At 39.1% G+C, this 24,789-nt stretch overlaps 1 protein-coding gene across 1 annotated transcript; it reads right to left on the bottom strand.

Annotated features, from left to right (window-relative positions):
- Positions 1–1,495: 1,495 nt before the first annotated feature.
- Positions 1,496–23,878, bottom strand: LOC134575875 (solute carrier family 2, facilitated glucose transporter member 3-like). The gene is made up of 10 exons (XM_063435319.1): positions 23,639–23,878; positions 17,142–17,240; positions 14,189–14,349; positions 11,988–12,228; positions 11,555–11,717; positions 10,188–10,375; positions 8,942–9,046; positions 5,851–5,952; positions 3,717–3,920; positions 1,496–2,140 (listed from the first exon to the last, which is right to left on the bottom strand). The coding sequence occupies exons 1-10, from the start codon at positions 23,651–23,653 to the stop codon at positions 1,934–1,936; spliced, it is 1,485 nt and encodes a 494-aa protein (XP_063291389.1). The 5' UTR covers positions 23,654–23,878; the 3' UTR covers positions 1,496–1,933.
- Between the last annotated feature and the right edge of the window lie 911 nt (positions 23,879–24,789).

The following is a 24,789-nucleotide window of genomic DNA, read 5'->3' as shown; positions in this document are numbered from 1 at the left end:
AAATGAAAAATAAAATCAGTCTACCAAGAGATTCTTCAAAATATTACCATACCAAAAATAGTTGCCAAGTGGGCCACCCAACTACTTCTATAACTGGTCTTCATGGAAATATTCACATTACAAAACATTACTTTAATGTATATAATAATAATATAATGTCTGTAACATACCATAAAAATCACAAATTTGAAAAATATACAAATCAGATACGTTAAAAGGTAATTAAATATAATCAAATTGTTTCAGAGTTCGAGCTAGCCAGCCCCTAGATGGAATGATCCTGAGAATCTGTATCTTTTGCCTGAGAATATTGAAAAATGCCCATTCACCCTGATAGCCAGAAAAACTGCACTTTCTCTTTAATGCCCTAAAATTTTACCAGTCACTCTCCTTACCTGATCATTTTAGGGGGTATTTATCAAAGTTTCTGTTCTAAAAACTGTTCTAAAGTACTAAATGTGGGGCAGGCACAGCTGCACATTCCATTGGTGACTTCTCCTCTTTCACATTTTTGCATCAATTTTTGGAAAAGAACACTTTGAGGAACTTCCCACAATGCAAGTTGTTTTCCCCTTGCCCCCAGGCATCTGGTAATGACTTCTTCCTTATTCCATGAGTCTTGTACATTATCTCCACTTGTATCCAGAGAACTGCACATCATTTCCAACGTGTTCCGATAGACTGCCACGTCATCTCTCTAAACTCTGCACTCGGTTCTTCCCATTTTCAGAGATTGGGGCATTCTCCCTTCATCCAAAAGAATCAACTATTGACCCCATTTCCTTTCGGAAGACAAGTCCATTGTCTAACATTTTTTTCCAGATCTAAACATTTCACCCTAGACACCAGCACATGATTTATCCAGCCTTGTTCAGGTTTCTTCAGCCTTGTGGTTTATCCCTTATTGTTTACAGGGTTACCTGTAATTCATCTCCCATTTTCTCCTGCACATTAGCTCTCTACGCTTGTTCCCAGCGACCTGTATATTATCTCACTTTGTTTTGACGTAATGTCTCTTTATTTCCTCACAGACCTACACTACATAACTTTCACAGAACAACCAAAAAGGACTTTATTAACCTAGACCACAAGTTATCTCGCACATGTTCATAGAGACCTTTCTGTTAAGTGTCCCTTATTCCCATTGACCTTTACATTAACTAACCCATTGTTTACTGTGACCTGCACATTTTCTCTACCCTTGTCCCCAGGGACCATATTATATTCTTCATTGTTCACAAATACCTGGACATTATCTCCAACCTCAACTACATTGTACCCAGATTTGGGCACATTGCCTCCTCCTGTATGCAGAAATAATCATATAAAGTCCCCCTAGTTTCAGTGGCTTGCACGTCATCTACATTTTATTCTAATTAACCTTTAATAATTCCCCTCTTTTTTTCCTGAGAGCAATAAATTATTTTCCCTTTGTTCCCATTGGCCTACTCATTATATAGCATGTGTTTCCATGGACCCATGCATTGCCTTTCCCTTGTTCTCAGTGTGCAATACATCATATTCTCGTTGCTTGTTGAGTCCTGCGTATTGTCTTCCTCCTATTCCCAGAAACCAGTACATCACCCCATCTTGTCCCCAGAGACATCACCCCATCTTCTCTGACTTTTTCCCAGATATCTGCCCATTGTTCCCTTTTGTCTATACACAACAACACATTATCTCACACTTGTTCACCGAGACGTATACATTATTTCTCTCAATAATCTCAAAGTACTCTAAAATTGTTCACATTCTCTCTCCTGTATGATCACAAAGAATTGTAAACTGTTCGCAATACTTAAATTCTGTGTGGAGGACTGTAGTCCCATGAGATCCTCTGCTCTGCGGCCCACTTAGTGTTGGAGTGAATAATGAAATGTTCAGCAGTTCAGAGATGGTGGGGGGAGGGGTGATATTTAACTGTTTCTCCTTCTTACTCTGGTCCACTTTGGGGTACTTTAACCCCTGTAAGTTCCACACTGTCCCTCTTTGCGGTAGAATCATCTTTTGAGCTCTGGAAGTCTTTGGCAATCTCCTCGAATGTCCGTCCCCTCGTCTCTGGGACTTTGAAAAAGGTGAAGATGAAGAAAATAATAAGTAGAACCACAAAGATTAGGAACACATAAGGACCACAGCCAATCTGCAGGGAATGCGGAAAGAAAATTAGCAACTTGTACAGATTTTTTAAGTCCCCATTTTCTATCATGCTTTGCCTATCTCCTCTCACTCATACACAAAAAGTAATAATAACATGTTTATTTGAGCAAAAAAAAATACATAAAATTAGGTCCTTCATACAGATCTCTGTTGCTGCTGTTGATCCAAAGGAAAGCAAAAAAAATCTAACCAAAATAAACAACACACATTGAAGCCAATTTCTATTATGTCTCAAAAATGATAATTCATTTCTTCTTGACTCCAAAATGGCATTTCACCCTGTATCAATATTTATTTGTATGAAATATAATAGCATGCATATTAATTATTATAATTATGTTTTCTGCAATATGTTATCTATCCTTTTTTTGAGTAGCTATTGAATCTGACTCTAGATGAAATTCTTCTTGCCTCATTTGATGACCTTGTGTTCTTTGTACATTTCTGTCAATGAACATGTCACCAAAGATAATTTTTTTATTGGCTAGGTGCCGTATTTTTTGTAATGCTATTACGTACTGCTCTTTTTTTAATTTTTATTTTATTAATTTTGCATTCCACCTTTTTGCTTTTTTTCTGGATTTTTATAATGTGCTCTGGAGAAATAGTGACCAAAATTGCACAGTGTGTTTAACTTTTTTAAGCTTAACCCCTTAGGGACACATGACATGTGTGACATGTCATGAATCCCTTTTATTCCAGAAGTTTGGTCCTTAAGGGGTTAAACACACGGTTATTATCTTCAGGTATTCCCAAATAATGGTTAAGATATTGCCCGTTATAACTACAAGTCTTTCGTTTTCTATTTTAAATTCTATTGTGCATTTTTGTTTCTTTATTTTTGTTTTTTTCAATAAAATTGTTGATGTGCCTAACCTGTATATTTTATTTAAATGCAATGTACTTTCCATTTAGTGCCTGATCAGCCTTATTTTTAAACTACATTGACTTTAATCCTATTCTCTATTATTTGTAAGATATTTCACTTGTAATCTATGTTTTTTGTTTTTTCTGAGAATAGCCTGTCCCCGTCAATGGTCTGTAAATATGTCCCGAGGCTGCTAAAATTACCTTATTAAAAATTAAGTTTATTTTATTTTCCCCTAAATTCACCATATTACTGTGATTATTTACAAAGTATGATGTCAAAAATAACTAAAAAAAAATACATTTTAACTTAATATTGTTTCCCTTAACTGAACTATTAGTAAAAATGACAAAATCAATAAAAAATAAAGAGAACTTTCAGCTTGTCCACATTTATTTTTTAACTTTAACTTCCTGTATTAATGAACTGCCTACAAAGTAGTCACAAGAGGACTCATGTCTATTTATTCATGCTATCATTGTCTTCCCTAGTAGTAATTACACAATTTGATAATTTCTATTAACATTCTCTTACTGTTCCTTTACCAGTCTACTCTTCCAAGGTAGAGTTCATCCAATCAGTTGTTCTGGTTTTATTTATCTTTGTTTGAAACTTTCTATTTCTTATCATTCTTTCAGTTGCCCTCACTCTTTTCCCCACCCAACCGCAGTTACCTCTGTCCCCAACTCACCGCTGCATATGGGAATAGCATTCCCACAAGAAAGTTTGCCGTCCAGTTAGAGCAACCAGAGACAGCCATAGCTGCCGGCCGTGGACCTTGACTGAAAAGCTCAGCTACAATAAACCAAGGTATGGGTCCTGGACCAACTTCAAACAGAGCCACAAATCCAAAGATGGCCACAATGCTGACATAGTTCCATCCTAAGATTTGCTCCTATTTTGCCAAAATAAAATACAGTGTTAGGAAAGAATGAATGGGGACAGGAGGCCAAAAACCAAGAGTAAGAGACACTAAAGAATGTAAAATGTTGGGGTTTGACATATGTGGGAGTTGTATAAAATGGGAGGATTATCAGTAAAGAGTGCATAGTCAAAAAATTAACAATTGAGAGGAGAATGGGAACTAGACTTAAAGACTTATTTTTCAAATTATGCTGGTGGTTTGGGAATCTACCTTCCAAACCCAACTCCAGATTAGTTATGGATAGACATGATAAGAATATTTATTGATATCATGCTGTTTCATGCAAAGTATGTTCTATTAATAGCATTTTGCATTCTGCTTAAATAATTCCAATGTATTTTGTAAAGATTACGAGATAATGGCTGTTGTCTTGGAAACGTGTTCTTCAAGTTGTGCCCTGAATGTGCTTGAATGTTTCTATACTGTTTGCCATATCCTTTCTCTTTCAATATGTACCTATATAAAGAGATACTCCCAGGCAATAGATGACCTACGTATATGTTTAATGCTTTATATATAAAACATCTTCAACTCTACATAATTTTCAGCTTCCCGCAGTGAAATCTAAGGTGAATATGGAGTACCATACAGCTGCTCCATATTCATACGGATAGTCCAATTAAAAATTGTAGGAAGACAAGAACTAGCTGTAGTTCTAGTCTTCCCACACTTTTTATGTTCCCCATACCTCACTATTAACCATATGAGACCATGAAATGGCTTCCCTTCTTTCTCCACCATGTGATCAAGGAGGTAAATGGAAAAGTTATCAGAGCTGTGATCTAGTTAATGACCCCTACCCCTTTCTCCAAATCTTGGTCCCTAAGCCCTCTAGCTAATTAATAATGGACTAGAATATCCAGTCCTTACAGCTTAAGGCCCACAGGGTTCCTAAATACATTCAACCCCCTCATACAATAGAACCAGGGGATCCCCAATCCTCAGGTCTGAAATAGTTAACATCTTCAGTGGGCTGTGGTTGATTGTTTTCCAAAACCAGCGAATGTCTGTGCATTCTCAGGCAAGTCTGACTCCTGCACAACTTGCCTAGTCATATCGGTTACAGTGTTAGTCTATTAACAGGACTATTCAAGCCAGAAAAGGTACTTAAACAGATTTTATGCTTGTGTATTCCTGCCAAGAGTCTGAAGGATCTGGATTATTTTTTTATTGTGCCACAGTTTGGTTTTATCTTGTTTTTCCCATTAGTATTATTTGCTTATTTTACGATAGCACCAGACTTTGATGGGTTATGTTTTGGACAACGCTGTCCTGTTTAGAAAGATAAATTATTTTTTTATTTTACTAGGCTATACTAACTGCATATTAAAGTCTAATTTAAACAAGGAACATCGGCATGCCTTGGTCTCAATTAGCAGAGCGTCAGGGATATTATCAGATCTGCAGGAATTGGGCACACCCTTGACATAAAGTAATTAGGACCAGGGCTCAGGAGCAGACCCACTAGTGCTGTTACTTGTATTACCTCCATCCCACCACTGGGGGGTGGAGGAAGCAGTAGAAGCACGGTAAACGGCTTGATAAATAAATATTAAAAGATTGTGCAGGTTGCATAAATAAGAGTTTGAAAGGAATGAATTAAAAAGGATGGTATGTTGTACACAGCAGAGCTGAATGTGGATGCAGGCAGCAGAGAGAAGAATAGAAAGGAGGTGCAGGCTGTATGGAGAGGAATTTAAATAAGGTGCAGGCTGTATAGGGAATAGTTGTACCGGGTGTATAAAGTGCAAGTGAGGAAAAGCTTGTCGAGCAGTCAGTTAGAAAGACATTTCATGTTTGAAACCATAGTGCAGAATGAAGGAGACTCAGGTTCACTAAATAGAGCTAAAATAAGGGTTCAGCAACAGAGAACACATCTTACTTTATTGATTGACCTTACCCCAAGTTTGAGAGCGATTGTCATTATGACAGCACACACAGCCATTCCTCCAAGACCTATGAGATGCAGAGTGCGGCGACCAGCCCGTTCTACCAGGAACAACTGAAATGAATGGAGAATAATTAGCTGTTTATAACTACATTCATCATGCAGACTATATACTCATATACAGCAGCTACATCCCATATACTAATAACTTCATATATAAACCTAGTACACATTCTGTATACCTATATACAGCAACTACATACCATATATTAATAACCTCCATATATAAACCTATTACACAGTCTGTATACCCATATACAGCAACTACGTCCCATATACTAATAACCTCCATATATAAACCTATTACACAGTCTGTATACCGATATACAGCAACTACGTCCCATATACTAATAACCTCTATATATAAACCTAGTACACAGTCTGTATACCCATATACAGCAGCTACGTCCCATATACTAATAACTTCCATATATAAACCTAGTACACAGTCTGTATACCCATATACAGCAGCTACGCCTCATATACTAATAACCTCCATATATAAACCCAGTACACAATCTGTGTACCCATATACAGCAACTACGTCCCATATACTAATAACCTCCATATATAAACCCAGTACACAGTCTGTATACCCAGATACAGCAACTACGTCCCATATACTAATAACCTCCATGTATAAACCCAGTACACAGTCTGTATACCCATATACAGCAACTACGTCCTATATACTAATAACCTGCATGTATAAACCCAGCACACAGTTTGTATACCCATATACAGCAACTATGTCCCATATACTAATAACCTGCATGTATAAACCCAGTACACAGTTTGTATACCTATATACAGCAACTACATACCATGTACTGATAACCTCAATATATAAACCCAGTACACAGTCTGTATACCCATATACAGAGTCTACATCCCAAATACTAATAACCACCATATATAAAACCCAGTACACAGTGTGCATACCCATGTAGAGCAATGTACATCCCATGTATTTATAACATGTGTATATAAACCCAATGTACAGTTTGTATACACATGACAACAACAATGTACATCTTGTGTAATTATAACCTGCACACACAAAGGCACGTGTAGACACTTACTGTACTGTGTGCCTCAGCAAAAACAATGTATACATAACATTTAATAGAGAATGTACACTGACAGGCACAATACTGGATATGAAGACACACAAAGAGTTAAGGGACCTTGTATATTAGTTCACGTATTGCTTTCACTGTTCAGTCATTGTGGACCATGTACAAGATTGCTGCTAGAGAGCAATGTTAGAGTCACTTTAATCAATTGGGATATTATAGTCAAAGGGGGATGAAATAAAACCAATTCATCATAATGCTATATCGCACACGGCGTCTGAGGATTGATTTTTTTATTCCCTTTTCTAACTTAGTCACGTCAGATAACCGCCTTTCTGTGACAGCTAGTACGTGAAAAAAGGAAATTGTGTAATTCCAGTCTTTCAAAAGTGTGTACTTTTTCGAAATGATCAGTGTTACTACATTTTGATTGCGACAAATTATTTCTGCACTCCAAGTTTTTCTATGAATATCCAAGTTGTTCAATGATTGGTGTACTAACCAGAATAAACTTTAGTTAAACAAGATTCCGATGATGAAGAAGGTTCAGACTGTGCGCACCCCAAGCGTGGACTTTAGGGCTTGAAGGCCCAGATGAGGGATCCCGGCAGGCAGTACTGGAAGGAAACTACAAAAAAATCAAGTAGATAGTCATTTTCATAGATTCTCCACCACTACTCGTTCAAAAACGGTATAAATCTTTCACTGTTCATAAAAATAAAAACTTGTAATCAACATAATGTGGAGATTACAATGAAGGATTTAGGCAGTTTTTGAATGAGCAGTAGGGGAGAATCTGTGAAAGAATCTGAAAGATTTTTTTGTAGTTTCAAGTTTAAGTGGTCCGACTGTCCCTTTTAGCGATCTCAAGGTGGGAGCTACAATTAACAAAGAGATCTAAAAATGGATTAAGTGTGCTGTAATTGCGATTTTGCAAGTAGCAGTTTCATATATTTTTATAGCGGTGGAAGGAATACAGCGGAGACCAAATACTTTTGTTTTCGTCTGGAAGTTGCTTCTCAAAGCAGCTACAGAATATAAAAGGAAAAAAGGGCTGAGAAAAAAAAAAGGGGACCTCAGGACCACCCAAAAGACATGGAGTCGGCAACCTTCGGCACTCCGGACGTTGTGGACTACATTTGCCATAATGCTCTTACAGTCATAATGCTGGGAAAGCATCAGGGAAGATGTTGTCCACATCTGGAGTGCAAAAGGTTGCCTACCCCTGGAGTAGACAATGTGACCCATATCGATGTCCTCCCTTGTTCAATATCATTTGTGCGTTGGACATTAGCCACCCCTATCTCTATCTTTCCTGGGGAGTTTTCTCAGTGGGATTTAACATATGTGTGTGGGGTCTATAAAACTCTGGCTAGAGAGAAGCCCAGTCCACTTATGGTGTGAGTACGTGGACAGGCTACTACAGCAGCTCTGTTGAGCTTTTTCCATTTGTACTTATTATTTTAAATAATGCATTTTTCAATGATTCTATGTCAGTCAAATCCAAGTCTAAAGAGTTGTGGATAACTCACTTACTATACTTTGTACAACCTTAGCCGGTTATTATTTTTAAATATACTCAACATATATCAGCCAGGCATATATCAGCCAGATATTTCACACAACTTTAAAAGAACCAGGAACCAAACGGCAATGTTTAGACCCCTTATTGCCATTGTCAAGCTTGACAAAGGCCCTAAGGGGTCTAAACGTTCAGTTTGGTTCCTGGTTCTAATAAAATTGTCTTTGCTTTGGAATTCATTGGAGTGCCTGGATTATTTTCTACATTTAAAATGTTACATTTGGTCCGCTTTGGTACTGGGACTTGTCCATTGGAGCACCCTGGATTCCATGACGAAGGGTTGAGTGCACTTCCACTATCTATATATAACTTTAAAAGAGTAGGCATTCAGATGGTCCCAAGATAGAATAACTTACACACAGATCGTAAAACAAACCGCACTCACCGACACCACAGTAAACACGGTGTTGATTATGCCGACTCCAATTGTGGCATACACTGGTTGAGGAATACGAGCTTCTTCAAATATACTGGTGGAATAGTAAAATACCTATGGCAACATGAATAAGGCATGGGATTAGGATTTAGAGTATTTAAAGGGATAGAAGAAGAAGAAACACATCTACAATGTGACAGTCCTTTGATAGGAAGAGAAAGAAAGACAAATAAGTAACCTGTTCAAAGATAAAGTAAAGAAAATGTGTCAAAATAGAGGGAGAAAAGAAGATGAGATAACATGTTTATATTAAAAAAATAAATTTACATACAGGGATCAGGTCAGTGTAAAGAAAAAAGTTAGAATATACAGCATGCTAACGTAAAAAGAAAAGAGTAAGAATATAGAGAACACATTAACTGACACTCTAAGCACCAAACAACTACAATCACGACTGCACAAAAGGAAGATCCCCAGATGTTGTAGAACTACAATTCCCACGATGCTTTGCATGCTGCAGTTTTAAAACATCTGGGGATCTATCTTTTGGGCACCCCGGCACTACATCTTAATATAGTGGTTTTGGTGCGTATAGGCTGCTTTTTTTTTGCCGCTTCTGAGAAAACTCTTCCCTAGTGGCTTTCAGATGGTTGTCCAATAGAGCCACTTCCTCTTTATATCCTTCAATTTCAAACGACTTCACGCCGCACAGTCAGCTAACATTTCTCATACAGAACCATTGGATTCAATAGACTGACTGCAGTGAGGAGTCTGACCCAACACTGGATTACAGGTTCTATAGCATTTTAATTAACACAGGGAGGTGTTAGTGAGACACCTTGAAGATCAGCTGTGCATGCAGAGCGGTCCAATCACCATCATTCTAAAATGGTTTATCCCCCCAAGTTAAGACTACAAGCATCTCTTCCAGACATTGTGATAAAGTCCTTATGTTGCCCAAAGTTGTAATTTAATATAAACAGAGAGAAGAAAGAATACATACAGTTTTATTATAAGGAAAAAATAAAATGACAGTAAGTACGAATATTTTTTCTTTATAACCATAGCAGCATAAACATGCAAGCAGGTGCTAAACACAGGAGCCGATATATTGAGGCACATGAAAGGTTTCTATTGGCTGATGTTGCTATTTAGAGGACAGTAAACACGATTTCCTGTCCTATCTGCTGTGAGAGGTGGGGCTAACCTATTTGTTAATGCTGCCATGGTTGGCCAAGAAGCAGTGGTTACGTACAGCATTAATTCCAGACAGCTGCTGTGATAGTTGGAGGACAATCGAGATGATTATTGGCTGGCGATATTGCCTGGAACGGAATAGTTCCACAAAGGACACCGGCTTCTCCTGGGCCATTCTCTCACCCTCTTCCTTCATTTCATTGATGTCACTAACCACATCCTGAGTTCCACGCAACCTCTTTAGAACTGACGACACATATAAAAATTATACATCACTCACTGTGTTTCAAGTTATCACATTCTCTTAGATATTTAATAAAAAAATTCTTACAATAAGCATACAAACACAATACAAGACAAGGAAATATACATACACAGAAAATACAGTGTAATTCACATTATACTATTTTAACCTCTTAAGGACATATGACATGTGTGACATGTCATGATTCCCTTTTATTCCAGAAGTTTGGTCCTTAAGGGGTTAAGTAGGTCATGTAGTCTATATTGTATGTTTTAACCCCTTAAGGACATGACATGTCTGACATATCATGATTCCCTTTTTTCCAGAACTTTGGTCCTTAAGGGGTTAAACAGCTTTTAGTTAAGATCAAAAGTATATATATGCACACACCCTTGAACGTGTCTAAGTATCAAACAATTTTTGTATGTCTGGAATGTTTCATGTCCTGATCGTTTGCATATATTAAAAGTTTAAATTATATAGACATTCATAAATTATATAGACAGTTTAAATTATATAGACAGTCATTTAATGAGGTTAGCATGATAAAATTCTTCAGATCAATAACATACAAATTTGAGTGATAAATAATAGCTGAGAATACAGATTTCTATACACTGCTGTAATCCGCTAGGTAATTCTTGAAAAATAATCTGAATATAATCTACTATAATCTTTCTAGGGATTGAAGACAAGAGTAGTCTTTTGGAGTTTCAAAAAGTAGTGTTTTTTTTTTTTTTTTGTTCTGTTAAATATTTTTGAGTTGGCCATTTTGGTGGGAGATTGTATATTTAGTGGAAAAAACAACCACCTTCCTACGTTTGGAATGTCAGCTGTATGTCCCTCTGTTACTTCATGCTGCTTCTAAATGTCCTTTGTTTTTTTTTTTAGTAATCATCTTACAGATGTTTTTATAATTAAAAACATTCGATTGCCCTGAGTTAACAATAATTTGTTAATGTAAGAGGAATGTGAATGCATAATTCATTTTAAAGAGAGTTTACGTCATGCAATTAATTATGAGAGTCGTGATATATGATGACGGTGTTGCTAATACAATGGATGGACAGTTACAGTGGAAACTGATTTAGTCACCAGCGCCATGGTGATTGCTCCATTCTGTAGAAATGTGCCCAACTTTTCTATTAATAACAACAGTGATTTGTCGTTTCCATACTCACTTTCTTCGGCCTCCTCTGTCTTGCCTTTAATAATGAGCAGATATCGAGGGCTCTCTGGACAGAATGGAAGAAGTGCACATTGGATTATAGACAGGAGGCAAGTGATGCCCAATAAGAGTGGCCACAAGTGCTCAGATCCCAAAATAAACCTAAGTCCAAAAATCTGCGTGGAAAAAGGGAGAGATGAGAAGAAGTCAAAACCAAGATAAAGATAATCCTTAACATAATTGTCCATCTCATGAAAACCTGTCTCCGGATTTTTCTCTACATATATTGTGTCAAATGTGTTCTACGATATACCACATGCTTACTTCCAAAGTTTAAAAAAAGACTGCTTAGATTACATTCTTTCACTGTTCCAGAGAGATAACTCTAGAGGGCGCTAAAGAGCTACTAGAGCAGACTATAGAGTTGCCATTAAGCAGGTACTCACCTGTGCAATCAATATTCCCACCACAATGCCCAGCTGGTTAAGAGTGCCTAGAGCTCCACGCAACCTGGTGGGTGCCAGTTCTCCAATGTACATCGGCACCAGACCGGTACAAAATCCAGAGAATATCCCAATGATAAACCGTCCAATAATCAGCATCTCTGGGGACCAGGCTAGTTTGGAAAGGGCCATCAACGCTCCTCCCAAAAGGGCTGTGACATTTACCAACAACATGGAGTTCCTCCTGGAAAAAGAGCACGTGGAAATATGGCTAAATACACAGACATTATAAAGACAAAGTATTTGTACAAAGATGCCATACTCTGAACATATTCAGTGATATCATTTTAGATTGATCTATGTGTGCTGAGAAAGAAGGCTGTATACCTATACAATAGGGTGCTTATGAAGAAGGACACTTTATAAGGGGCAATCTTTAAAAGGACACTAGAGTCGCCAGAACATCTACAGATAAATGTAATTGTTCTAGTGTCTACAGCCTGTCCCTGGTGGTTTTTTTTAATGTAAACACTGCCTTTCTAAGGAACATTGGTGCCTAGGAATACCTGTAGTGGCTGTCACTCTGACAGCCACTAGAGGTGCTTCCTGGGTCTTACAGAGTCTCCACACTTAGCATGGAGGTGCTGAAAATTACCCATAGAGATGCATAGATTTAATGCAAATCTATAAGGGGTTGATGATTGGCACAGAGTGGCATTGTGCCACGCATGCGCCATAGCCTACCAATGCCTTCCCATTGGAAAGCTTTGGATTTTTTTTGGCCAGATGTCGGTTCCACTTGGCCGGATGTGAACAGAATCAGAAGATCAACCCAAAAGATGTGAAAATGGTCCAATCAGTGAGCTGCAAAATATATACATAATATAATATGTATATATTTTGTAGTTCACTCATAGTAGCATTTGGCTCACAGATTTGGCATTTAATTCAGAGGTCAACCGAGAAAAAAGTAACAAATAAAGGAGAAAACAGGAGAAGCAGTAAAAAAAAAAATCTATATTTATATATTATATATTTATTAAACATATAAAAAACATACAGATCTTTTTCCCCCTCTATTGGTCACTTGAATATTTGATCTGTGCATAAAGTCAACATTTAGGGACTGTCCTGCAGTCATCAATCATCTTTGTTTCCTTTTGATCATATCTTTTTTGGCACCATGAGAGAAATTCAACAATTCCCCAGCGGAACATGTTCAGCATTGAGTATTTCGATGAGTTTGTAGCTTGGGTATATTTTGGTTCATAATTCAGAAATTCTTCCAAACACCCGATTGGCCCAAATTCAGTCAAATTGCATTCAGTCCGAAACAAATCTCCAAGTCTGTTTTTAAATTCTTTATTTTTTCAGTGCAAGGCATAAACATTGTAGCGTTTCATAGATGAGTGGTATGTAGTTATTTAACATTCAGGATCACTTTAGATTCGTGCACCATTTTTTTGTTTTTTAAAACAAATTTGTATAAGTCCTGACAGCTGATGGGTTGCCCTTAGGGTGTTGGGTGGTCGGGTGTGTTGTACCCTTGCTGTCAAGTGCGTGGGTTTTCACTATGCTGAGGGTTGTAGTTAGAGGGTCCCGTGGTTGGAGTGATCAGCATGTGTATATGTACTGATATGTGAGGTGGTTATGGTGAATACATGTGCTGGTCTAGATGCTGTGTATCCCGTTTAGGGATAATCTAAGGTCTGGTGGTCGTGGGGTGTTCAGTCACACTATGTGTTGGGTTTGGTTACTCCTTACCGAGGGAGTAGCGGGGGGGGGGGGGGGGGAAGGCGTGTGTGGTGGTTCAGGGTGCCCCAGGGTCTGTGCATGGTGGTAGGTTAACGCTCCCCATTTGAGGAGGTTCGTCATTCAAGTCTGTTTTTTATCGTGGACCCATACCATTTAATTTTATATTGGACCTTAATAATCACAAGAAGGTGATTGAAGGTGACACCAATGATGTAAAGGTTTGTTTAGCTTTTATATTGTATTGGAAACGCCACATTCTGCTAAAACCTAGCTTGTCAAGGTCCTCACTCACATTATATGTGCATTACCCCCCTAGTCCCCCCACCCCATCTACACTAAGAAAGCTTGTTTGGTTCGTCTGTTCTGTATAAGGAACTATAATATAGGATCTATAAGGAAACACCAACCTATAAGCATTCAGAATGCATGTTATTTAAGATTTTCCTTACCTGCCAAATCGATTTGCAACGTAACCAACAGAGAGAGAGCCAACCATCCCCCCAACAGAGAAAATAGCAACAGACAGCGACCAGAGTGACGTGAGCAATCCATCTGATATGAACTGTGAGTATCGGCGTTCATAAGTCTCGTTATAGAATGATTTGATAATCTGCGATGAAAAAAACATTCAATCAAACAGAACCATGATCAATCAACTATCAAAACTATCAAACAACTTAACAAAACATAGATAAGTAATGAAGCTTTACTGTAATCATTTAGAACAAAACACTGATCAATAAATAAAACTGGACACTAATCAATGAATCAAATAATACACAATTGCTTTTCAATCTTTAGGCATAAACTGATCAGCCACAACATTAAAACCACTGGCAGTTGAAGTGAATAACATTGATTATATCATTACAATAGCACCTGTCAAGGGGTGGGGTATATTAGGCAGCCAATGAACAGTCTGTTCTTGAATTTCATATTTTGGAAACATAAAAAATGAGCAAGCCAAAAGATGTGAGTGACTTTGACAAGAGTCAAATAGTGATGGCTAGACGACTGGGCCAGAGTACCTCCAAAACGACAAGTCTTGTGGGATGTTCCCAGTATGCAATGGTAAGTACCTGCCAAAAGTGGTGCAAGGAAGGACAACCAGTGAACTGGTGTAAGGATCATGGGTGCACAAGGCTCACTGATGCATTTGGGGAGCAAAGACTAGCTGTCTGGTCCGATCACACAGAAGAGCTACTGTAGCTTAAATTGCTGAAAAACATGATGCTGGCCATGATAGAAAGGTGTCAGAACACACAATGCATTGCAGTTTTATGCATATGAGGCTGCATAGCTACAGACTGTGTAGTGTTGTGCACTGGGCAATGTTCTGCTAGGAAACCTTGTGTCCTGGCATTCATGTGGATGTTACTTTGACGTGTCCCACCTCCCTAGAGATTGTTACAGACCACGCACACCCCTTCATGGCAATAGTGTTCCCTATTGGCAGTGGGCTCTTTCAGCAGGATAATATACTGTTCCAAACAGGGCCGGCGCAGCCATATTAGGCATTCAACTAGGGTGCCAGCCTGCTGGGGGCGCCCACCGGGATATTTCCTGGTGGGCTGCCCCTCTCTTGGGCTGCAGCACTAAGCGAGCTGCTCTTGAGCCGCCCCTCTCACCCAGTGTTGGGCCAATCCTCCAGGCGCCCGGCGGTGGGAGCGCCAAGAGGAGCCCTGTCACAGGGGGCCCAGGAGGTGGCCATCTGGCCACCTTTGGGCACCCTCAAAGCTGTACTTGCTAGGTAAGGCAGAGCAGGCACCTGCTTACCTTGATGGCAGGTGCCTGCTCTTCCAATAAATGCTGGAGGGGGAGAAGGCAGGCAAGCGTCGGTGTCAATGTGGTCAGCGAGGGAGGCTGTTCTTGCAGCTTCTCACTCCTCCCTCATACAGAATACGGAATATGACATAATTCCGGTCCTGGCATACTAAACAGGAGTGAGGAGCTTCCCCACACTGGACCCCAGGGTGGTAGGGAGGCTGGATAGGCCTAAAAAAATAAAATTGTGTGAGTGTGTGTGTCAGTCAGTGTGTGAGTGTTTGACTGTCAGTGAGTGTGTGTGTCTGTCAGTGAGTGAGTGTATGTGTGTCGGTGAGTGTCTGTCTGTGTGTGTGTGTGTGTGTGTGTGTCTGTCTGTCTGTGTGTGTGCTTGTCAGTCAGTGTGTATGCTCGTCTCTGCTAGTCTTATTATAAATTAAATTCACCAAGTGCATTGAATACATCATTTATCACAGTGATAAATTATGTATTCAATGTACAATGTATGTATTAGGCAGTATCTGTGTAAGGATGTAGGTATTAAGCAGGATGTATTAGGCAGTATGTGTGTATGGATGTAGGTATTAGGCAGTATGTGTGTTTATGTATGTATATATTAGGCAGTATGTGTGTATGGATGTAGGTATTAAGCAGTGTGTGTTTATGAATGTATGTATTAGGCAGTATCTGTGTATGGATGTAGCTATTAGGCAGTATGTGTGTTTATGTATGTATATATTAGGCAGTATGTGTGTATGGATGTAGCTATTAGGCAGTATGTGTGTTTATGTATGTATGTATTGGGCAGTATGTGTGTATGGATGTAGCTATTAGGCAGTATGTGTGTTTATGTATGTATGTATTAGGCAGTATGTGTGTATGGATGTAGGTATTAAGCAGTATGCGTATATGGATGGATGTATTGGGCAGTATGTGTGTATGGATGTAGCTATTAGGCAGTATGTGTGTATGGATGTAGCTATCAGGCAGTGAGTGTTTATAGATGAGTTTTTGGTGTGTGTTTTTGCAGGACTTAAAGGATCTGCTACTAATGACTTGGTGCCAGATACCACAGGACACGTTCAGAGGTCTTGTAAAGTCCATGCCTCGATGCATCAGAGCTGTATTGGCGGCATGATGGGGGCCTACACAATATTAGACAGGTGGTTTTAATGCTGTGGCTGATCAGTGTTTGAATGGCATTTACATGTGCACTTTCATTTTATATTCACATGTTTTTTTACATTTAAAATGCATGTAAAGGGCTGAATTCTATTAGATCAGATACGTTTATCTCTTGTAACAGAGTAGAATTTGTCCCATAAAAAAACTGCTATTCAGTTGCTTATCATAACTAAAAGTAACTAGTATCTCTACATACACACACACACTTTTTAAATGTACATGTACGTGGTAATCGCTTAATAAATATATGTACATTCCATATTAATCTATGTATGCTTCCATAACTGTATTATTCTCAAAATGCAGACTTTTATATTCACCCTATATATTTATATACCTCCATAATAAAGGGCTAGGCATGTTTCTTTGTGTCATGTCCACATGATATTTACATGTTACATTCAAAAAGGACCTCTACATCTACATTTTTGTTTGTACATTCGTTATTCTCACCTTTTCGGGGGCGTTGATTACTCCTGTGTTGTATCCAAACTGTAACGAACCAATCGTAGCAATAGACACTGCAAACGCCAAGGAGCATGTTATCCTGCCCTAAAACAAGAGGATTCTGTGAAATGAGGGCTGAGATTTATATGTAGAGTCAGCCTCCTAGAAAATCACCTGGAGGACCTACACAAACACTAACAAATTCACCAACATAAACAAAAAAGTATATAATTTATTTCTATTGGGATGTGTTTTGGAGCTGTTCTGCAGAAGTGAGGAAGCATGCAGGGATTTTGCTGGGCTTTTGCTATCCAGGAACTGCGTGGGTTTGTGCTTGAACTGCTTGCCCTCAGTCTCAACGCTCTTCAGACCTGGATTGGTCTACTGGAGTACTTTAAAATGGACTACTGTATCTGGGCTGATTGGCCTGTTGGACCATATTGAGTATGCATGATGTCCCTGAAGGTGATTATAAGTGATGATAGGGTGAAAGGAGACATGCCAGTTGTCGTTCGTGGCAATGGACACAGTAGGAAGCGGAGTCTGTGAATCTTAGTCATGCACAGTTCCAAAATGACTGCTCCATCATACTTTGCAGGCCAAACTCCAGTATCCTCCATCTGTTAAACCCACTTATCACAAGCTCCCAGTAGGACCATCCAAAGAGATCTGTGACTTTTAAGCACAAAAAGGCCACTTGTGTGTCCTTTCTCCCCAGGCCAAAAACTGCCTCTCCTGCAGCAGGATAATTGTTCCTCACACTTACTAGAAAATACAAGGCTGCCGCCCACATCATGTATTCCCTATTAAGGGTTCATTAGTATGTATGGGTTTAGAAAAATTACCCTGTCTCATTAGAGCAGAGCAGAGAGACGGGGGGATATGATAGCAACATTTAAATACATAAAGGGAATCAACACAGTAAAGGAGGAGACTATATTTAAAAGAAGAAAAACTACCACAACAAGAGGACATAGTCTTAAATTAGAGGGGCAAAGGTTTAGAAATAATATCAGGAAGTATTACTTTACTGAGAGGTAGTGGATGCATGGAATAGCCTTCCAGCTGAAGTGGTAGAGGTTACCACAGTAAAGGAGTTTAAGCATGCATGGGATAGGCATAAGGCTATCCTAACTATAAGATAAGGCCAGGGACTAATGAAAGTATTTAGAAAATTGGGCAGACTAGATGGGACGAATGGTTCTTATCTGCCATCACATTCTATGTTTCTATGTTTTTCTATGTTTTTTAGTGTAACAGAATTAGTTGCTTTACATCCAGATGTATACTGTTACATAGCACCGAACACTGACAGATTTAATTTCAGGACAGAGATGGAGAATTATATCAAAAGGGAAGTCCTGCCTGGAAATATGGCAGGTCTTATCCAAAAAGAAGGGTTGTCAGTCTGGTGTTCACACATGTAGGGTTGGCAGCCATGCTACCCAACCCTAATCATGGTAACCTGTGTGTAAAGCGCTGTTGAAGTACTCTTACGTGGACTGAATGCACTGAGTACACTTTGCACAGGCCATGTGCTTTCTGGGGACTTGTTGTTCGAAGGTCCCACGGAAAAGAATGCAAAGTCCAACCAAATGTGGGACAGTTGAGAAGTTTGCTTTTACTCACTTTAGATCACTATTAAGTTACCTCACACTATCCACCCTTACCTATTGATTTATGATATTGTTTTTTCAAAACACACTTTAAAAATGTAATCCTTTAAATAATTTTCCCACCACAGATGTACACTTAAGAGGTCTTTAAAATGTTGATCTCTGTTGAAATATTGGCATCTCACTTGCTATACAATTCTCCTTGGGTAGTACATCTGCTTTATACCACCACGGTAGACCAAACCAGAAAAGAGAACTTTCTATACATAATGGAATGGCTATTACTAGTCTAAACTCCGTAAATACCTGAAGTTGTATATCTGTTGGTCCTTGGCTTTTATCTGCCTAAAAGAGAAATAATAGTCAAATGCACTATCTGTACCATAAACCATTATGTAATAATGCACCTTTATGTAATAATGCTACTAATGTAATAATGTTACATATACTGACCCTTTAATTTTAACAGGATACTTTAAGCACCAAAGAAATTATAATTTAATGAAGCAGTTTTAGTGTATACATCATGCCTCATCTTAACACTCAATTCACTCCCATTTAGGAGTGAAATAACTTTCACTCTCAGCCATCTTCCCTGTCTGTAACTCAAAAAACCTGCATTGAAAATGGTTTCATTTTCAAACAGATTTGAAAGCAAACTGTGTTTACTTTAGAAGTTTTTAACTCCTGCTCTAGTCATTTAACTTTGAATCACACACAGCAGGCTAGTAACAGAGCAGATGTTATTAAATGTTATTAAAGTTCAAACATTAGATCTCTCTTTACAGGAAATGTGTAGGAAGAAATGTGTAGGTCCCATGCATGGAGGTGTGACTAGGGCTGTATAAACAAAGTGATTCAAATCCTAAATGGCAGAGAATTTAGCAGTAAGATTGCAGGGGCACGATCTATACACCAAAACCATTTAACTATCTAAAGTTGCTTTGTGTTCATGGTGTCCCATGAATAGCTTTAGCACTTGTTCCTTTGCTAGCTCAATATCTTTGCTGCAAGGATTTCCTAACATACCAAACCTCAGACAGTAATTATGTATTGCTACATACTGAAGAACACAACATGTTTAACTTATTTAAGTCATTGCCTTTTCCTCACTAACCAACCTTTCCATTTCAGATATGAATAAACAAACATTGCTCTAGTTTTATATATTATAGTTGAGCCTATCTGATTTTCAAGTTCTTTTGGCATCTTTATAGTTTACATATGCTGCTACTTCCAATTCATCCAACACATGAGAAGTATTTGGGAATTGTTATAGACAACAACCTAGGCAACAATGGACAAAGTCAATCAGCAGTTGCTAAGGCCAGTAAGATATTGTCATGTACAAAAAGGGGCATTCATTCTCAGGCTAAAAATAAAATCTTTCCTCTTTGTAAATCAGTGGTACTAGAAAAAGTGCAGAGGCGACTACAAAATTAGGGGGCTACATAAAAGGAAAGGAACATTTTAGCTATGACGAAAAGTTAACAAATTTAAATCTGTCTGGTTTTGAAATATTAGGTCTCAAAGGAGATATGATAGCATTATGCAAATAAATTCGGGGTCAATGCAAAACATTATCTGGAAATGTATTTATAAGCAAGACTATACATAGGACACGCGGCATTAAGCCTGGAAGAAAAGAGATTTATTCCAAGGCAAAGGAAAGGTGTTTGTTTTTTGTTTTTTACAGGAAGAGGTGGTTTTATCAGTCTTCACAGATGTTTAAATATCTGCCTACGGGGGCGGGGCCTGACCGCCAAGCTGGACGGACGTGGGGCACCTCGGCTCCTATAACCAGCCTGAAATGAACCCTTCTCCCCTGAAAAACTACCACCCAGCAGCTACAAGGAGGCTAAGGGGACCCAAGCAACCACTCACGAAAACCGGGTTGGTCCCCGTCCTACCGGCAGCGATGTATGCTGGGCAGCTGGGACTGCGGCCTGTCGCTAGGCTCTGGCGGGAGAAGTGGACGATCTCCCGTGCTTAGTCCGGCAGGACCTTTGTCACACCTACCGAGGGCCCCGTTCTCCCCCCCCCCTGTGGGCCGGGCCAGTTATCCCGGACCTCACCGGAGGGGCAGAGACCACCTCTACTAACCGAGTGGTGAACGGACCAAATGGAGACTGCACGGCAAAATCCAAGATGGCTGCCGCGACCATTACAAGCCGGAAAACAAGCTCCCATCCACAGCATTGGAGACAACACCTCTCACTGCTACCGGCGGTCCTGAAGGCACCCTATTTGGACTCCACCCACACAAAGAGGAGCAACGGACACAGCAGGCTCTATCTTGCACCCCAGGCTGATGCCAGCAGAAACACAAGACCAAGCACACTCCTGACCACCAAGTACCTAAGCCCTCAAGCAAACGGCGGGAAACACAGGGGACTTGATCATGGCCAGGACGCCAGGCGATTCAGAACTGCTGCATGAGTAACAAAGCGACTGCTAACAGTCTATACTCCTAATTATAGCACTGCATATTATTTTGTTTAGCATCTCCTTGTTTTTCCTTTCTGTTTTTACTATTAATGATTTTATTACTGCAGAACTGCATAGAAAAATGCCTAAGCACACATATGTGCTGTGTCCGACAAGCTTAGTGTCTCTCTGCCCCCTGGTGGTTACTCTCAAGCACACTTGACATTATTTTATATAGCATGTACCTTAACAATCGTTGTTTGACCCATACACGTAGAATGTGCATACAACTCTAATGTCCTAGACATCACACTAGCTATGTGTGTAGTTTCTTCTTGTACTCTAACTACCCTGCTGAACAACGTTCATTTAATCACCACTCTGACAAATCAAATGTTTAGCAACGCAAGTTATCTATATTTCAAAAAAAAAAAAAAATGTGCGAATTTCTATGCCACTGTCTAATATCTGTAATCCTTGCAACACGCAGTTTGTGGCGTATGTCCAGATCTTGTGATCATCTGCACAACCAAAATAAAGAATAAAAAAAAAATAAAAAAAAAATATCTGCCTACTTTCAAAAACATAATATTCAAGGATGTAGTTTTTCATATGTGGGGTAATAGCTACTCGATCCAAGGAGAGATTTGATTGCCATTCTGGGGTCAAGAAGGAATTATTTCTTAGTTTGTTGCAACATTGGAAAATGCTTTAAATAGTTAAAAAAAAAAAAAGATATGAGAACGAATAACGTCATGGACGCATGTCTCTTTTCATCTATGTAGCTATGTAAATGGGCTGTAAATAAATGCTCTGTTGCCCTACTGAAGCTGCCCTACCTAAAATGTAATGCTTTAGTGACACCCAAACCAATGTTGTGCTATTTAACCCTCCACTATCCAGTTGTGTTTGAGAAATCAAAATGTGAGAGTGATATCTCTTTGAAACATACAAAGCAAATGTATAGAATAGATCATGCGCATGATGCTCTGATATCTAAACAAATGACAATCGGACAAATACATTGCATGAAGCTGTTTCTAAGTTCTAAAATGCCAGAGAAATAAAAAAATATAAATTGTGTTGACATAAGTTCAACATAAAGTATATAAAATTACCTGGCAAAAAAAACCAAAAAGCATGCATCTGTATTACAGGGTATTACAGGACATTGCTGGCTGCTATTGCAACCGCACACTTGAACGAACAATAATTCCTGAACTCTCCCTATCTTAATGACTGCTGTTTACCAGCAGCACTGTAATTTGTGAGCCATGTAGACTCCTGTAAAGTGAATGGGAATGGGGATGGAGGACCTTTCTAGTTTCTGTGAGAGTTCTGTAAGAGTCCTGACAGGTGCCTTAGCTAAGAAAATCAATCCTCTTACGAAGCTCAGAGTTGGGTCAGAGAGGAAGGTTAGTGCAGATTTATAGTATCTGATTCTGTTGCGATTTGATATGAAAACACAAAGATATACAGCTCAACGAATTGAGATGTGAAGCTGAATGTTAGCATGTCCAAAAATTTTAATTAACTGTGCTTCATCCCACCCAATATTCTGTAACACCAAATATTTCCCCATTTTTAGAAAATGACAGCCAGTCTAGCTTCCCCATTTTCTTAATAGAAATTCTAGCTTTGGGAAGATGACATTATTTGCCATTTCATTTAAACAACACTTAACATGTGCCTATTTTTCATCATTTCTCATCCCTTTGCTTCCTCCACCAACTTTAGTCACCAACGAGTTTTAGCCTACTAAAACGGTATATCTAGATCTTTAATCTGCCCACCAAATATTAGTTTTTAGTCTGTAATACAGTGATAACATTCTAGTCATTTCTTGTTACCAAGCCCAGTTAACCCTTCGTACCCGTTAAATGTTTCACAAGTTAATGTTGTAAAACGAATGAAACAATTGGGTTCGTTTGATGTTATAGCTGTTTGTTTTTGCGAAGACAAACATGCGTCTTCCATATACACTACTGTGTATACAAGTGTATGCACCATTCCTTTCTCGGAACTAACAGTCGTTCACTCTCTGCCATGCTTATTTCCCAGACTCTGTATTGTAGCAAAATTTTTATCTGAATGTTAACATTTAGGCAAAAAAACAGCTGATCGGGAAAAATTCTCCAACTCCGGTATAGCCAAAGCATGGATATTTCAGCATGCATTTTCCTTTGTATACTAAGACTTCATCCACATGTAAAGGTAGTGTCTCAAATTGCTTCTACAGTGGCAATTTTCCTATGTTTGGATCCCAATTTCCTGAACTCATTTTTAGGATGCTCCCTTTGCTGATGACTTTGTAATTGGAACCATAATGGACCATTTGGTCATCTCCAGCCCTTCCAAAAAGTTGCCTAGTTGTCCAAGCAGCAATCTGTACCTGAATACATATGTTTGTAAACTGTCTGTACCAGACTGATGTCATAATAATGCTGCTTAATCACCTACCTTCTTAGACTCCATTCTGCAGGTTCTCACACCTTGTTCCAACAAGGGTTAAATCCAGGAGCTTCGAAGAAGGATGCAAGAGAATCAATTGCTTTTTCTAAAAGTCAGAACTCTGCAATAACTACTTTCTTCCTTTGCACTCGTCCAACTCTTTGCCTCTCTGCAACCGACTGCAGAGGGTGTGTAACTTCTGTGTAGTTACATCAGAGGAAAGGAAACCCTTTTATATCAAAGAGTCTGTGACATCAGAATGACATTCTGTCCATACAATATCCCCTTGTGTCACTCAAAGGGGTTAGTCCAACTATCAACTTCTGCTTTTAAAGTGATCATGGTTCTACGAGTTGGTATGTACAGAGATATTTGCACTTTTGTGCTGGGGGGGGGGGGGCTCATTACAACCATATCAACTCTATTCCAGGCTGCCTGTTGTAAATTCCGAGCAGCATCTGTCATCAGAGCAGACAGCGTGCTGGCAACAGATGTAATGAGCTTCTCCCCTGCAGGCAGCACCTGCAAGGGGGAGCGTTTATCTCCCCTACTTACCACCTTCATTTAAGCCCTCCCTACCTCCCTATACCATGCATTTATTTTTTGTTTGTTTGTTTTGCTTGTTTGTTTTTTATTTTTACTCTATCACTTTCTCCCCTTACTGGCTCCGACGGTGTTCTCTATGACAAGCATTTGATTGGACCTCTCAACAGCTCCGGTGACATCAGACGAGGAGTGGGAGCAACACTGGTATTTGTGGCCAACACTGAATTTTTTTGTAAGTTTTAGCTTAATTTTCTTTGTTATCTTACAGTTTGCCCAATAGCACTTTAGGAATTGTTGTTGTTTTTTTTTTAAGGCTTGGAGCACTTGCCGCGCATGCGCATTCTGCTCCGCTGATGTCGGTAGAGGGAGCTGACTTCGCGGGGGAGGAGAGGTCACCAGCGCCGAGGGAGCCCAGCGCTGGAATAAGGTAAGCTGCTGAAGGGGTTTTCAGCGCCACGGGAGGGGGACCCTGACACTATGTTTTCCTGACACTATAGTGATCCTTTAAGGTAAAATGTGGCAAATAATATAAACAATTAGATAGCCATAGATGCATAAATATATGCTTTTAAGATGTCGGTCCTCTAAAGACACCCTTGAATTATCCATATTGT

Source organism: Pelobates fuscus, chromosome 10 (genome assembly GCF_036172605.1).
Source record: "Pelobates fuscus isolate aPelFus1 chromosome 10, aPelFus1.pri, whole genome shotgun sequence".
NCBI classification, from domain to species: Eukaryota; Metazoa; Chordata; class Amphibia; order Anura; family Pelobatidae; genus Pelobates; species Pelobates fuscus.
The sequence above is the reverse complement of the archived record's forward strand: the minus strand, read 5'-3'. Positions and strand labels throughout refer to the sequence as shown.

Bases quoted from the DNA above. Each gene is read 5' to 3' on its own strand.
- LOC134575875 (XM_063435319.1), bottom strand. The intron at 11,718-11,987 runs GTGAGTACCTGC...TTTTCCACGCAG, and splicing joins TGGGAATATTGATTGCACAG to ATTTTTGGACTTAGGTTTAT. The intron at 3,921-5,850 runs GTAAGGTCAATC...TTGGCAAAATAG, and splicing joins CAATCGCTCTCAAACTTGGG to GAGCAAATCTTAGGATGGAA.